This window comes from Camelus dromedarius, chromosome 16 (assembly GCF_036321535.1).
Source record: "Camelus dromedarius isolate mCamDro1 chromosome 16, mCamDro1.pat, whole genome shotgun sequence".
Lineage (NCBI taxonomy): Eukaryota > Metazoa > Chordata > Mammalia > Artiodactyla > Camelidae > Camelus > Camelus dromedarius.
The window spans coordinates 13513955-13530543 of record NC_087451.1 but is presented as its reverse complement, the minus strand read 5'-3'; the positions used below and the strand labels follow the sequence as shown (position 1 = coordinate 13530543).

At 38.1% G+C, this 16589-nt stretch overlaps 1 protein-coding gene across 2 annotated transcripts in view; it reads right to left on the bottom strand.

Annotated features, from left to right (window-relative positions):
• Window positions 1-15827, bottom strand: part of USP32 (ubiquitin specific peptidase 32) — a 166706-nt gene extending 150879 nt beyond the window's left edge. The window contains exon 1 of one of the 2 annotated variants that reach the window (XM_064494998.1): window positions 15605-15827. In XM_064494998.1, coding sequence (XP_064351068.1) covers window positions 15605-15662 — 58 coding nt within the window. In that variant the 5' untranslated portion in view covers window positions 15663-15827. The remainder of the gene's footprint in view (window positions 1-15604) is intronic. The other variant, XM_064494999.1, reaches the window with a different exon arrangement.
• Between the last annotated feature and the right edge of the window lie 762 nt (window positions 15828-16589).

Below are 16589 nucleotides of genomic sequence, written 5' to 3'. Positions count from 1 at the left end.
TAACTGTAGTGGTAGGATGAAGTAATAGAGAGAGAGAGGAAGGGGAAGTGACTAAGGGTGAAGGGTAGGGGGAAGAAAGCTAAATTTGCATGCTCAGAAGTGGGAAGTCAACAGATAATGCCTAGAATATAACACAGTCTCTTCTGGGAAGGAGAAAATACCAAGGAAGATTAGGCAACTGCTTGTTATTCAACAAACCTTAAACAAACAAGTTAACACTTTAAACTATATGTATGTATGACACTGATAACAATTGGCATCTCAGAAAAAAACCCAAAAATACAAAATCGCACATGCTATGATTAAAACAACGTAAAACATTTATTTGAAAAAAGAGTAAAAGCAAATAATTAGCTGTTAGGTGACAGGATCATCAGTGGAATTCTCTCCCTTTTCCAATCTGTCAGTAGTATTATTGTGTTGCTTTTATAATTTTTAAACAAATTTTACAGAAGTGCTACTGGCTGTCAGGTGACATTCCTGTTTGCCTTTGCTTACAATGCTCTCTTCTTATCTATAGATACCACCTTTTTACAACGCCACCTGAACACCAAATGCTCTTTTATGACTTGGTTAAAACATCACCCCTTCTTTCCTTTCATCACCAAACTACTCTCACCTTCATGACCCTGCCTTACCTTATATGAATAATAAGCTCCTTGAGTGTAGTAATATGTCTTATTTGTCCTGGTATGCCTAGCATTCAGCACAGAGCCTAGAACAGTGTGCAGGCATTTAATAAGTAATCATTCATTTATTTATTCCAACTTAGTGAAAGGTAAATGAGGAAAGTAGTTGTGATGAAAAGGAGGAAGATATCCCAGAGGAAGCAGCACTGGCAAAAAACAAAACAAAACAAAAAAACTTTTAAGAAATTCTCAAAGGTAACACTGAAAGCACAAAAGGGAAAATGTTGGAAGTTAATCCATACTCAGAAAGAAATGTGACAATTCACCAAAGAAAGATGCACACTGCATATTTTAAGTTATACAACGAGAAGGCAAGCTTCAAACTACTCTTGATAGGTTTTTTACAAAGAAATAAAACACTAATTCTGATCATTTAAATTACAGTGTACTAAACAAACAGTATTATTGAGCATTTAAAGAAATATCTATAACGCACCAAAAATTATATAGCACAATGCCAGAATGTACAGTCTAGGACCAAACACACAGACCCGACCATGAAGTGGATGAAAAACACATACTAAATTATCTCTCTGGTTAATACTGTTTTTCCTTTTCCTATTTTAAGTGCAGTAGAGCTGAGTACATTCCACGGATAAGGCCAGAGTTATGATTACCCTTATCAGCTTTGATAGAGGCAATCTGACAGAAAGCTGCAGAAATAAGTCTAACATGCCAATCAGAGTTGAGATGTGAATTCTAAGCACAAAATGATAGCAGAAGGAAAGTGAAAAAAGTAAATACTAAGTTTGACCTGTCATTTAAAATTTTCAAACAAATCTTTAACTTCTAAACTAATTTGGTAAGAAAGGATAATTCATATCCTCCAAAATATGTAATCAAAAAGCATCAAGTCAGACATGCATTGCATTTTTGCTATTACTCAATTTTTTTTTTGCCAATTATACTCTGATTTTTAATTTTATAAAAAGTAACAACTTTTTAAAAATGGAGAAAATTTAATGTCATCCTTGGAGTATGCTAATGTAATTGCATTGTTATAATATGCCAATAATGACATTAATGTTTAATGCAACATTAAAGCATTAATAACTGATTAAAGCCATGCATTTAAACAATATTCAAAATCCGGAAAAAAATTTTCAGACTATCACAGAATATGAGACTTCAATCTAGAATAAAAGTTTTCTCCAATATATTAAGTTATAAAAAGCCACTGCCAAGAGATAAAAAGAATTATTAGATAAATGGCTGACAACCTCTAATAAAATCACACAAAGAACACTGCTATAATAAAATTTTGGTATGTAAAGGACTATGTCTGAGGGGTTATGTAGCTAAAAAGAAACCTCTTAGAGCAAGTATTAATTACTCAGTATTACTTACATATTAATCTCTATATGCCCATTAAGATATAACTTTTGAGAAACCTCCCTCCAGAGAGAAAGTTAAAACAAACCCTTCTTTAAAAGTGCCTACAAAAACAAAAGATTTTAAAACATAAAAATGTCATTTGTATCACTAAGTACCATCTTAACGATAAAATGGTCTCTACTCCAGCAGCATATGTCACTCACACCATAGGCCTCTACACCAATGGGGTTAACAAAGGTTAAATTTTAGAATTCATAAAGACACACGGCACTCTTACTCTTAGGGAAAAGACTACCTGTTATCATTTGTGTACATGTTTGCAATGATGGAGACTTGACCTTTTTGATGTTCCTCAATGAATATCCCAATTTTCCACCCTGGCTAAATTTGATAATGAAGTTGGCTTTCCAGTGCTTTCATTACAGGCAGGACTGCTTTTATGGGCATTGTTTGCTTTTAATTTACCCACAGGCTATGCAGATTATTTACTGCCAAAGGATTCTCTCTATTTGGGGAGATTTTTTTGGTTACAGTAAGTACAGTTCTTTCTACGCTGGTTTCCTACAGCTGTAGAGTCAATCTTTCAGGTGTTTGTGGTTGTATCCTCTGCACAATCTATAACATTATTTACATTCAAAACTAAATACCTGACATCATCAAAATTAAAAACTTTTGAGCACCAAAAGACATTATCAAGAGCATGAAAAGCATCCCTCACAAAGGGAGAAAATAATTGCAAATCATATACCCAGTAAGGGATTAATATCTAGAATATATAAAGAACTCCTACAAGTCAACAACAAAAAAGCAAACAACCCAATTCAAAAATGAGTTAAGAAGATAAATGAATGACGGAGCACAGGAAAAGATGCTCAACACATCATTAGTCATTAAGGAAATAGAAATCAAAACTACAAGGAGATACTACTTCATATCCACCATGATGGCTAAAATATGAAAGACAGATAACAACAAGTGTAGCCCAGGATGTGGAAAAACTGTGACCCTTACACATTCCTGGCAGGGGTGTAAAATAGTGTAGCCACTTGGGTACAGTTTGGCAGTTCCTCAAACTGTTAAACATCGAGTTACCATTTGACTCAACAATTCCACTCCTAGATATATATGCAAAAGAACTGAAAGCAGGGACTCAAAAGATCTTTGTACACCAAATGTTCACAGCAACATTATTCACAATAGCAAAAACGTGGACACAATCCAAATGTCCATCAACAGATAAATGGATAAACAAAATGTAGTATATATATTATTATTCAGCCATAAAAAGGAATGAAATCTGCTATATGCTACAACACAGATGAACCTTGAAAACATTATGCTAAGTGAAATAAGACATAAAAGGATAAATACTGCGTGATTCCACTTACATGAGATACCTAGAATAGCAAATTCAAAAACAGAAAGTAAAATAGAGGTTACCAGAGACTGAGGGTGGGGGAAATCAGGAGTTATTATTTAGTAATTACAGAGTTTCTGTCTGGGATGATGACCAAATTCTGAAAATAAATACTGGTGATGGTTGCACATTATGAATGTACTTAATGCCAATTAATTACTTTTCAAATGGTTCAAAGAGTAAATTTCATATACTATATAGATACCATAGTAATAATAAATTACTGAAGCCAGGGGAAAAAAAACAAAATTATGCACATACCTGAGTCTGTGAAGGTCAGACAAAAATTTACACGAAATGTTTCAGAAGTACCTTACAATAATGCTAAGACATATAGTTGAAAATACAATACTGATCATAAAGCTATATTCCTATTACAATCAGATGTCATAATTTAGTGCAATTTTTCTTTCCCTCTCATATGTATGAGAAAAGTATATTTTATTTGTTAATATTAGAAATAAACACACAGTTTTTAGAAAGGGTTGTACAGAAATGCAAATGTCAAATTAGCTATGGTGAAGTTAAAAAAAAAGTTTTTTTCTATTAGGAAATAATTGTGAAGGACTTAATAAATGAGAAAATTTGGAAAGGCTGAAAAAGCCACTTGTAATGTTTTCACTTGCATAGGGAAATCCATAAACATCTATTATTCAGGTATAGGGACCCAGAATACAAAGGTAAACAGAAAAGTCTACCCTTTCACTTAGCTTATCAGTGCCAGGATCGAAAAAGGCACTGGTGAAAATTATAGGTCCTGGGTGCATCTTCAAACCCTCAAACTGACAGAAATATAGAAGATGAGCAAAAATCTTCTAAATTCCAGTGCAACTTACAATTGTCTATCTTCTAATAAATTCTTCTAACACATGTAAAACTGCCATGCAGTGCAGTTCTCTTGGACCTATTAATTGTAATCTTCAGTCACATTCCTATAAACTTGCAAATTAGGAGTTTGCGATATGAGCCACATGTCACATGGAAATAAAATTTAAAAGGTATCGTCATCCCTCCGTACCTGCGGGGACTTGGTTCCAGAAGCCCCCATAGATACCGAAATCCACAGATGCTCAAGTCCCTTTTATTAAATGGTGCAATACAATGAATACAGTCGGCCCGCCTTATCTGCAGATGTGAAACCCACGGAATACATAGGGCCAACTGTGTATCTTAAAACAAAACTAAATAAGAAGTAACCATTGATTTTAAAAAGCAATACATCATATAAAGACACCAGTGACTGTAACCATCTGATTCTCTTGATCACCAAACAAATGCTGAATACCTATTTGTGCTTAAAACAGTGCAAAATGTTTTTTTTTAAAGATTCCTCCTCAAGAAATCTGCAATCTAGTGGAGAGATTAAATTAAAACACATAAAACAATACCATATTTATGTAAAAATATTAAAACACCAAGGATACAAATTAAGAGTCACAGGAATTCAAAGGAGGTAAGTGCTCGATAGTCCACGAATGTTCCAGAGAAGAAGGTAAAATTTAGGCATATTCTACAAGTCTAGAAAGATAAGTAGAATCAGATGAGAACCCTTCATATTCTAGCCTCATCTTGCCTATCCAACACTTTGAACAATATCAAGTTATTAGAACAGATGAAAGCGGAGAGAAAGTCACCCTAGACAAATGACAAACATGAAATGAGGAGAGCAAACCAATTAGCCTACATAGTCCTTATTATGGAGAAGTTAAAGAGTTTTAAGTAGGAGAATATATCTCACTGTTTAAGTTATATGAAAAGAGTTTCCAAAAATTGCATGGACTTTTGACATGACTTTCCCTTGTTTCCTATTCATATCAGTAAGTATTTACTATTTATGAGAAATGTGAATGCCTTAGGACCAGTGAAACCAAGGCTCATCAAAAAGTGGGCACTCAAACTTACTCAACGGTGCTAATTGTAACACAAATCAGAAATCTACTAGTCCTTGCCTATAAGGCTGTGTTTCAGTTTTCCTTCACATTTTCTGAGTCCTTCAAGGATTCAGATAATTTTAGTTTAAAGCCACTTTTTCACCCAAATTTTAAATGTTTAGATTCCCAGTACACTTAAATATTTGCATAAATGTCATGAAACAACCATAATTTATCCTGTAAAAATACAATTTATGAGATTATTATTATTAGCTTTATTTTGTCAGCTTCTCCCGTATTCAAAGGGCACTATGTGTCCCATTCCATCAGTCAACATTTTAATAAGCCCCACCAGGTACCTTCTAGACAACAGAGTCCTCATTCTCAAAGATTGCAGAACGCATTTAAGGAGAGGAGACAGCCAATTAAACTAGCAGCTGTATTTCAGTGCAATAACTACTACAAAAAAAGTGTATTACAGCTAGAGAGAAGGGAGGAGCAATATCAGGGAAGGCTTCTGAGAGGACTTGATGCCTCTAGTTTTGATGGATGAGGATCTAGTGAGGTGGATAGTTCAGGGAGAAAGATGCATGTCAGTTCACTGATGAGCATGTACTTCATGCCAGCCTCTATGTCAGCCTCTGGAAATAAAAATACACTGACCCAAATTTCAAGACATTAGTAATCTTTTAAGGAATTTACTTCATAGTGAAAAGGCTTCAGATTTGGTCTTAAAAATGAGTTCAGACTCAACTTTTTTTTAAAAACTGAGTTCACCACGCACAAAAGAAAAGAAATATTGGATAATTCTATTTATACAAGACTCAAAAATAGGCAAAACTAACCTATAGTAATAGAAGTCAGAACAGTGGTCACCTCTGAGGGGCAGTACCAACTGGGAGAGGACAGGAGAGAGCCTAGTGGGATGCTGAAAATGTTCTTTATCTTGGTTTTGCATAGTGGTTACTTGGGTACATACCTAAAATTTCATCAAGCAACACAGTGAGTTTTGTGCACTTTATTGTATGTAAGTAATAAAGGGAAAGGGGGCATTCCAAGATCTAGGCGGCAATGTTTTCAAAGGCACAGAGTATTCAGGCAGGGACCAAATCACAGAAACTGCCAGGACTTGCCATGCGAAAAAGACTGACTTCAAACCATAAGCTGTGGATATCTTCCACTGAAAGGCACTTGAGTAAAATGACCAGATGTGTATCTCAGAGAAACACTATTCTGGTAGAAATACAAATAATGGATTGGAGGGGTAGGAGACTAATAGTCCAGGGGACAGATGAAGGCCTTTTCTAAGGCAATGACTTTAAAGATGGAGAAGAATCAGGAGATAATAAGAAGGCAGCACCAAAGGGACACTGTGATTGATTAAACGTGAACAGAGGCAAAATAGGAAAAGTCTCAACTGATGACCAGGTTTCTGGCTTGGGCTTGTGGGTGAATTACAAAGACATGCAACAAAGAAATATCTGAAGATATACAGGCTGAATGATTTTCTAGGGTATTAAACTACTTCAAGTAGTCCATTATCTCATTTGATCTTCACAGCAATTTTATGAAGGCCACGAAAAGATATTACATCCATTTTACAGATGAAGAAATGGAATCCCAGAGAGGCTAATGGTCTTCATTCATTTATTTAAAATGCAGTCATTCATTTGCTTAGCAAACATTTACTGACTGTCATCATTTGTAAACTTGTTATACAAAGCAATAAAGGGCTTAGAAATAATTTAAAAAAAAACAAAGACATGCAACATATAAGCAGATCTGTAGGAAAAGAAGTCGCATTTAGTTTTGGACTCTATTGAAATAATATAAGAAATAAGCTCCACTGAAAATGGAACATTTTTCTATGAGATGTTATTTCCTGCCAAGTGTTCATTCAGCTGATGTCCTAATTTTCATTATTTAAATATATTTGCTTTGCAATCTTCTGTCAACTTCAATTTGAATCTCTATAGTACCAGTGATGTGACAATATAAAATGCTTCCATCATTAAGTAATTGCTTCTCACCACACCTCTAAGCCTATAAAGAATAAGCAATTTGTCCTTCTATAGTCAACTGTAAAGAGGTATTCTCAAGTCAGCATCTCTGACAAAATGCGTAACTTCTGATCTATACAATTCCACACAGTGAAAGATTTCATTTATAGATGCTTGCATAAACTAAAGAATCTCTAAACCAAATTTATTAATCAAACAACTATTCTAAATCCACCACAGCTTCCTACCACAGCTGTTCACCAACAGATTCCAAAACCAACTTTACAGCAGAGCCAAAAATGACATAATGGCATGCCTAATACAATTAACCATTTTTTAACAGCAAAAGATGCATTTAAATACATATACACTATAGATATGTAAATATGAGTTTTAAGCCTCTGGGCACGCACACCTGAGCACACACATACCCTTAAACAAGTTTCCACTAAAAATTTAATCCGGTTTTTAGAAAAGGTTGCTTATTCAATTCACTCATTCAACAAATATGTATTGAGTAGCTAATATGTAATAGGCACTGTGCAAGTGCTAGAGATAGAGCAGTGAGTAAGACATACATGTCCCCACCCTCCTGGAGTTTTAGAGTCTACTGATCCATGATCACAAAAACTGCATTCTAGGGCAATGTCTTCCTCTCACGTCAGTCTTCTAACTGATCGCTGCAATGAATCTGCCCTGCGGCTTAAATTAAGACCCACATGACTGGAGATCAAGTATAAGGATTACTAAAAAGAACTTCAGAATAATTAGTTGGTAAAAACATAAAGAGCCTCTTGGAAACTGAAGAGTACAGATGTAAGAATTATTTTAAAGCAAAAAGCATCAGCTTGAGAATGAAGGCCTCAAAACTTTACCTCCCATGCACCCTTTTTCAAGAAGCTACCAGGCAATGAGCTCCACCAAAATGGAAGAGTAAATCAAGAGAGAGGAAACAGGGATATAGAGAACAGGATCCAACAAAGGACAGCGAAGAAAATCTCCAGGATAATGGTGAAGGAAGATCCCAGGATGGCAAACTTTGAGCACAAGGGCAAAAAGTACAGACTGGAGGTGGACAGAAGGTTCCAGGAAGTTTTTTTTCCAATATGGCGAACTGAGTGAACACCTGATATATATGAACATATGGAGTAGATTTAACATTTGGTGGGAACTTTAGGGGTTGAATTACAGTGACTAGAAACCTAAGCAAATAAAATAAAAGGCAATTATTAAAGGAAATCTTTAAGAGAAAGTCAAGTGTACAGGAAAGGAAAAGTAATCCTAGTATATTAAATGGCTTAGCCATGAGCAGAATTTATAAAGACCTGATTACGGAAACATTGAACACTGATCTAATCAAAATTAAATTATACCAAGATCAGGAAATGGGAGGACAGGAGCACAGGTGTGTGTTTTGGGGACTGGGAGCAGAATAATAAAGAGCCAAGTCCTCATCCTTAATTAGTGGGGACACAAAAAATACTCCTTAAATGGAAAAAAAAAGTAGCAATCTAAGTATATTACTTCAAAACATAAAGACCAAATTAATAAATTTAAAGTGTTAAAAGCACTGGCTGATGGGTAGAGGAAAACTGGCTAGAGAAAAACTGTCAAGGGAGAATAACAGCACTACTGTTTTCATAACAAGCCCTGTACAATCAGCTGATTCTAAATTATGTGTATATATCACTGTCATAAAAATTAAAACTAAAAGACTAAGAGAAAAAAAGCATTAGCCATGGAGTATAAGAGAAGAAGAACCTTGGACAAAAAAAGCACTATTCATAAAATTTAGTTTAAAATCATTTGGATTCTTTAGAACCAGTAAGAGTGCTCTGTATGTTGACGTGAATTTTATTCTCAGCTTCCAAAGGAACTCTGAACAACACTTTAAGCATGTAAGTTACCAACTCTAACCTCACATTTGGCAATAGGATTATAACTGTCACCATGGATGAAAAGTACATGAAGATCACTGTATAAAAATCAATCATTTCATGAGCAAAATTATTAAATTTTATATATTACCAAAAGACATTCTTAAGTGCTCATAAACACAATACTTACTGCCATATAGAACTTACCTTAAGTATCAACTTAAATATTTTAACTAAACAGACAAAACTGAATATTACATTTAAGGCTCCTATGTTTTTAACTATCATTCAAACTGAATCGCTTTGCTGTACACCTGAAACTAACATTGTAAATCCACTACACTTCAATTAAATTAAAAAATCCATGTTAAAAAAAATTAGCAATTTTTTCCAAAGATTTTCAAAGTTGACAAAAGGAAAAGAAATTTTGAGATGGATATATTGCTCAATATACTCAATCTCTGTCAGCACTCCATTCTTAACTCCCTTACAAACCTTATGCAGTTCTCCAAATCTTCTCTCCATCATTTATATATTCGCTCCACCATCCAATCCCTGAGCATTTAACATATACCAGTCACCGTACCTATCTTGGCACTGGGGATTCAGCATCATGCCTGACGACAAATATGATAATTACAAACTATGAACGATGCAGAATAGTGCAATATCCTCATGTAAGAGGATAACAGAAGGCCGAGTTGAGGCAATCAGAGCTAAGACTTCAGATATGAAGAATGGACCAGACATGTGAAAATTTGTAAACAGCCTTTCCAGGCTGAGAGAAAAACAGACTGAGAGGACAGGAATGACAGGATCCGATTTAAATTTTAAGATTACAAAGGCTGCTGTGTGAAACTAAAAAACCACTGTGCGGTATCTCAGCAAGAGCTGATGGCATCTGGGACTGGAGTAGGGGCAGTGAAGATGAGCACAAGTTAACAGACTGGACTGGATACCAAACTAACAGGACTAGGTGACAGACTCAAACTGGGGATAAGAGGATAGGTCAGATGGTGAAAGAGAGGAACTAAGGATGTCTATGGACTTTTGGCTTTAGCAGTTGTGTTGGAATACCGGTGCCATTTACTGTCATGGGAAAGACGAGGAGAGGCCTATCTTTATAGAAGGCTCTTTTTCATAATGTAGTCTCTCTAGACTCTTTCACAAGTCATTAGGAAAAGGCAAGAAACCACAGCAAAACTTAAAAGGTTTTTCTTCTGCAAGGGGTAAGATGCTGAGACAATCCAATTTCACAGAAATGGAAGAGAAGAGGGAGAACTTCCTCTGTAAAACCTTAGTTTAGGATAGTTTTGCCTTTAATGCAGTCCAGTATCAAGGACTCCAATAACCATCAATTTTCCTGAACCTTGTTCACAAGTTATGAACTTGGGATTTCCATAAAATGAAGCAAGCCTTACGTTAATGAATATGAAGTCTCTAATAAAAGCGGGTGTTAAGGGAAGGCCTTCATCTTTGAATAGATGGGTCTTCTAACAAATAGGTCTCTGACTATAACAGTAAATACCATGAAGCTAGTTTTATCAGGCTTTTATGTCAGTAATTAACTATCCATCTCTAACCTCTAAGAGTTATGATTAGAAAAAATGGAAAGAGGTGGAGGTGCGTGGCTCAATTTAAACACAAATATTATGAAGCCCAAAAGGTAAAAGCAAAAGTATAAACACACCCTGAAAAGAGAAGCCATGCTTTCTGGATACAGTATCACTCTCAGCACCACTATCAAACCACCAATTTTTAATTTATAAATAAAATCTCTCTACCTCTGCAGCTGTTTTAACACTGGAGCTTCTAATCTAAACTCTCAGCATTAATCTCTAGTGCTCCAAAAACAGATTCTCTACAGTCACACCAAGAATAATAACCACTTTCCTAACTTTTCCTGCGGCTTATCATAAAATCAAGTGCTGAAAATCTTCCCCTTCTCCTGAGAAAACACCTGGCTATTGGGAGGTCACCACATTCCCAACTCTAAGTGACTTATACATCTGTCTGAATGCTGTCACTCTGAAATCTCACTAACCAAGCACAAAGACAAACAATGAACAAGAAAAAACAACAACAGCTGTTCAGTTTGGTAAATGAGGCCATTAACTATCAAGTGATGTCACCTCATTCTGCTCAACCCCCCCCCAAACCCAGGGTTCATTGGTGTATTTATCTCCTCTTTGTCACTGACACTCCATATGGAGTGTCAAACTGGAGATTATGAAGAACAGCACCTTTGTAACTTCTTAGGTGACTACATATAAGCAGACTAATTTAAAACGGCCTCGTTTTTCTCCTTTACATACAATAGCAGCTGGCTAGGTATACTTGCAAAAGGCTTGACCCAAACCTACCGTTCTACACTAATGCTAGTTGAGTTCACCGGTAAATTTAGCAAATTTAGATGAAGGCAAATTAGTGCTTTCATAAGAGAGAACAGTGCATCCCAGAAGGTACCAACTGTGAAATTCAATTTTCACTTATACAATGTTATACTAAACTAGTTAACATCACATCATAGGTAATATAAAGCTAATGAAATTATAATAGTAATACTATAAAACTTGGAGAATAAAATCTTGGTTGGAAAGTCAATGTTTTAGAGCATTTTAGAGTTGGTGGATAAGCAAAATGAAAAGTACTGGAATCTTCAACTATTACATGCTTAATTATCCCACTAGCAAACACAACTTATAAGTGACTAGGAAATTAAATTCTTTAGCATACAATTATTGAACACATGCTGTGAAATGAGTACAGTGGTAGGGCACTTCCAGGCCACCAAGTACAAACACACTGCATTCCTATAGTACTTCCTTCTATAGGACTGTAGCACTTAATATACAATGTTAATCACTTATAAATTATGCACATATATACTATTATAAAAATGTTATGTCCACTATCAAACATACACAAAATAGAACTTTAAATAGAAGTTCTTATATTTTATTCCCATCTCCCATGGATAGTCTTGCATACACCTTGCAGTGTATCTCTTCAGTAGAGATCCCCAACACAGGCTATAAAAAGTCATTCATCTTTCTTCCTTCAGTGTCTAAGGAGTCATAGCTAGTACTCAGTAAAAATTTGCTGAATGTATGAGCAAAGAGACACTCTAAAGTGTGAATCCACAACATAACTTTTTGACATCACTCAGATATTTAGTCTAACATAAGTGCCAAACTCTACTAGAAAAAAAAGGGGGGATTAGAATAAATTTACCCACTGTATTTTACTACTACAATTTAAAAGCTAAGGACAATTTTAACTCAGCCAATTCCTACTAAAAAAAAAAAAAAAAAACAAAAAAAAAACCCCCACAAATGCCTTATAATTCTGTATCCAGAATGCTGCAAGAAAGGAAGAGAGGAGCAGGAGGAAAGAATTAAAGAACTGGAAAAGATTTTTAAGGTTTCTTGAGAGTTCTGAAATTCTCTAAACTACAACTCCTTTCATTCAATGTTTTTTTAATGCTATGTTCCAAGCATTTAGAATACATTGCTAGGAATACACAAGCCACAAACTTAGATGCAACAAAGAAATGAAGTAAAAACTTAAAAGACCTTAGCTGCTAAAATTGTCAGTACCCATGAAGTACAGTAGGTGGGTATACTTCAGAAAATACATGCAATCTAAGCCAGAGTCAAGCAAGGCTTGTGTTCTACTCAAGGTATTTAAGATAGATAGATTGTGTGTGAGTGTGTGTGAGTGTGTGTGTGTACCTCCCTTAAAAAAATGTCAGGGTGTATTTTAAGGAAACTATTTATGCTTGTATAACCGACATACAGTCTAGCAAAACCAATCTTTCTAATTTCTAGAGCATCTGAATGTAGATGGGAAGTCACTTAGACTACCCTTTCACTCAGGTCCAGTGTTATCTGTCATTAACACTGCATTTCCAAGGCCCCATTTTGCAAGATAAACTGCTGTAATTCTACGTTTGTAGGCGGTAATGTACGCTTGACTTTTTTTTTTAATACTACCTAATTATGGTTAGGCATTATTTTGTGCTCAATAATTTTAAGTAAAGCCAAGGGGGTAGGTATTTCAGTAGTTTATCAAGCTTGTTTTTTACTTGTACAATGACTAATATAATATGCATTGTGTATTTGGCCAATTCTCTCCCACTCCCCATTCACCTTATACAAAACAAGTAGGCAGGTAAGAGTAACAGATGGAAGTTTTGGTGTCTATTTAGATTATTCATGTTCCCCCCTCCAAAAAGTTCTCAAACCACTTTTTAGCTCTATCAAAAGCTTTATAAATTCTTTTTATAAACTTACTAAAAGAAATTCTATATTAAACTCTGACATTTACTAAATAGTACCATGTTCAAAAGAATTGCCCACTTTAAAAAAAAAAAAGCTCCTGGTTTACATTTTAAAAAGCTATTTTATCAACTTGCTTATCTTTCTTGCCTTAATTTTCTTCTGCAGCAAAACTGATAAAACATAAATTCCAGCAACAGCTAAATAAGGTTTTTATCTTTCTTGCCTTAATTTTCTTCTGCAGCAAAACTGATAAAACATAAATTCCAACAACAGCTAAATAAGGTTTTAATAAATATTTTGCTACCTCTTCAAATATGTTTGAAAATTCAACAAGCAGACATTTCCTAACAAATTGAACAAAGATCTTCAGTCAAGTCACCTAATCAGTTTAAAAGGCACCAACTGTTAATTTCCTTTATATTTACAAAGGCAGAATCTTAGTTTGATACGAGACAAAGCAGGATAGAGTTGGATAAAAGTTTCATTTCAGAATTCCTTAATGCCGGCTATATCACCCTCTCAAACTTTAGAAACTAAACACCTGTGAACCCTGAAGCTGTGAATCAGTTTGACTGATCTCCTCTTCCATGCCATGTAAGCCATTGCCTAATTGAGGCCAGACCTGTCAGGCTCAACAGCATCCCGGAAATGACTGGCCTACTAGAGCTGGAAACACATCAAGAATTTGGAATATTTCTCATATTGAAGCAAGGAAAAAAGTTCAAGTGAGATTGTCCATAAAAACAATCAGTATACTGTTCCACAGGGAAAAAAAAAAAAAAAAGAAAGACCTAAAAAGCATATTTTTGCTATTCTGGTCAGTCCACAAAAACACATCTAAATACGTATCTATTTTCAGGTGATGGTCCACTGAACTTATCCCTTTCCTCCCTACATATGAACAAGAGTTCACTACTAAATTCTCATTTTGAATGCCTGTCTTGCAATTAATTTTTTATTTTATATCCTTAGTTACTAATACCATCACCTGGATAATGGCTGGTTTCTTAACTTAGAAACCTGTCAACAATAACGCCTAGCACCTAACCTGCTTAATGTTTTCCACTTCTTACGAAGAAAAGCCATTAAATGCCGAAAAGAAATATAAGTACACCTAGACACAGACAGACAGACACACACAAACACACACTCAAATCCCAGTCATGAAAAATTAAGTCACATTCCGGCCATAAACTGTGCAACAGACACTTCCAGTTAGCGTGTGCTTTAGTGATCATGGACAGCGGTATTGGAGTAAGTGGTAGGGGGTTGGGGCTGTTAACATACTGTGCATCAGAGCCAATAAGCAGCTGGCTAGGACTGCCAGCAAGGCCGGTCTCTAAAGGGAGCTATAACACAATATCAGAATGCTGGATTTCCGAAGGCCATTTTATGGGGAGGGAGGGGGTGAGAACTGGGGATCAAGTGCAATGATAGGCTCTGACCAACGTCTGAAGAGATGAGACCGAAGATGAGGTCTTGCGGCAACACCAGCTGTCCAGTCTCATCTCATCTCAAACACAACTCAATTTCAGGTCGTTCTTATCAGTCAGTCGCTCAAAGGGTGAGTGGGTGGCGGCAGGGGGTGGTGATAGCCCCACGAGACTGGCAAAGGCCCTCGGGATAGGCAGAGACTCCACAATCGGAAGGGGTTTCTACCAGCAAAGAGAGGGCTTTGCAGCCGCCTCCCCTCTCCCTTCCAGCCAGGGCGAGGTGCGAGGTTAGGATGTCGCTGGGGCGGGGGGGCGGGGGGGTTGTGAAGGAGTGATAGGAAAATATGGCAGTAAAGGATGAGGGGGCCTGGAAGGGCTGGTGCCACCCAAGAAAAGGGGGAGAGGAGGACTTCCCTGGACACATCCAGGATAACAACGCCACCAGAAAGCACAGGCAGTGCCGTGCCGGCGCCTGACACCCCTCTCCCTGGGAAAGCTTCCCCCCTTTCAGAAGGTCCCAATCCCCAAACACTGCTCCCACCCGACCCTTCTACACAGTATCCCCATCGCTGGCCTCCTTTCCCTTCCGCCTCAGGCGCCCCACGCCCTCCAGCTCCCCTCCCCTCCCCCGGTCACCCACCCTCTGGGCAGCCCGTAGCCGGCCTCCCCGGCAGCTCGCCCAGACCCCTCCCCCCTCACCTCTCCTCAGCGCCTCCTCGTAGCTGAGGAATCCGATCCGTGACTCCTTGGCGCCCATGCTCCCCTCATCCCCTCGGCCGGGGGTCGGAGCCCGCTCTCGCCCCCACCCCCCTCCCGCCTTCTCCTCGGCGTCCCTGGGTGACGGTGTCGGCGTCCCCCGGCCCCCTCCTCCCCCCACACTAACAAGTGCGGCTTCTGCCCCGGCGGCTCCTCCCGGCCACCGCCACCGCCTCCATGCCGAATCACGTGACCCGCTCCCACTCCGCCCCCTTCCCCTCCCTCTTACTCCGCCCTTCTCTCTCCTCCTCCCCTCCCTTCCCTCCTCACGCCTTCTTCCCTCCCCCTCCCTCCTGCCTGCCCCGCCGAGGGTCACCTGACCCGAGGCCGGGGATTGTTCCGGGTAATGGCCGCCCGGGGCCACCCACACCGCCCCGCCCCACGCTCGCCGCGCGCAGGGGCGTAGGGGCAGGGCCAGACCTCGCGCGTAATACATCATCCCCACCTTCCCGCCAATCCGGGGCCGCGAAGCCTAGGCGCCTCCGCCCTCCTGGGGACAGCGACTTCCGGGGCGCCCGAGGCCGTCCCTCCCGCCCACGCGTTCTGGCGCTCTCTGGGCGGGGCGGGAGCCCTTGACAGTTGGTCTGGCCGTGGTCCCAACCCATCTTGAAAGAGAAATGGAATCTTAGGGAGCCAGGGTCTGAGGGGTGCGGTTCGTGAGGGAAAAGAGCAGGCAGTCGAGGCATTCCTATCGTTAAGGGCATATCTGAGTGGGAGGGAGTTGTGAAAGGAAAGGAGAGTCTCAAGGATTTCTTTTGATGAGAGTATTCTTAATGCTAGTGGGGAGATTCTTAAGGAAAGTGAATCTAGTGATAGAGTTTAGAGTATCTTCCTTTGCACGTTACCCCATTCCCTCCGCGCCAGTAGACTGTAGATTTCCTTTCACATGCGCAGATCCAGCTGCCCATGGGCACATCTCCGCCTCTGA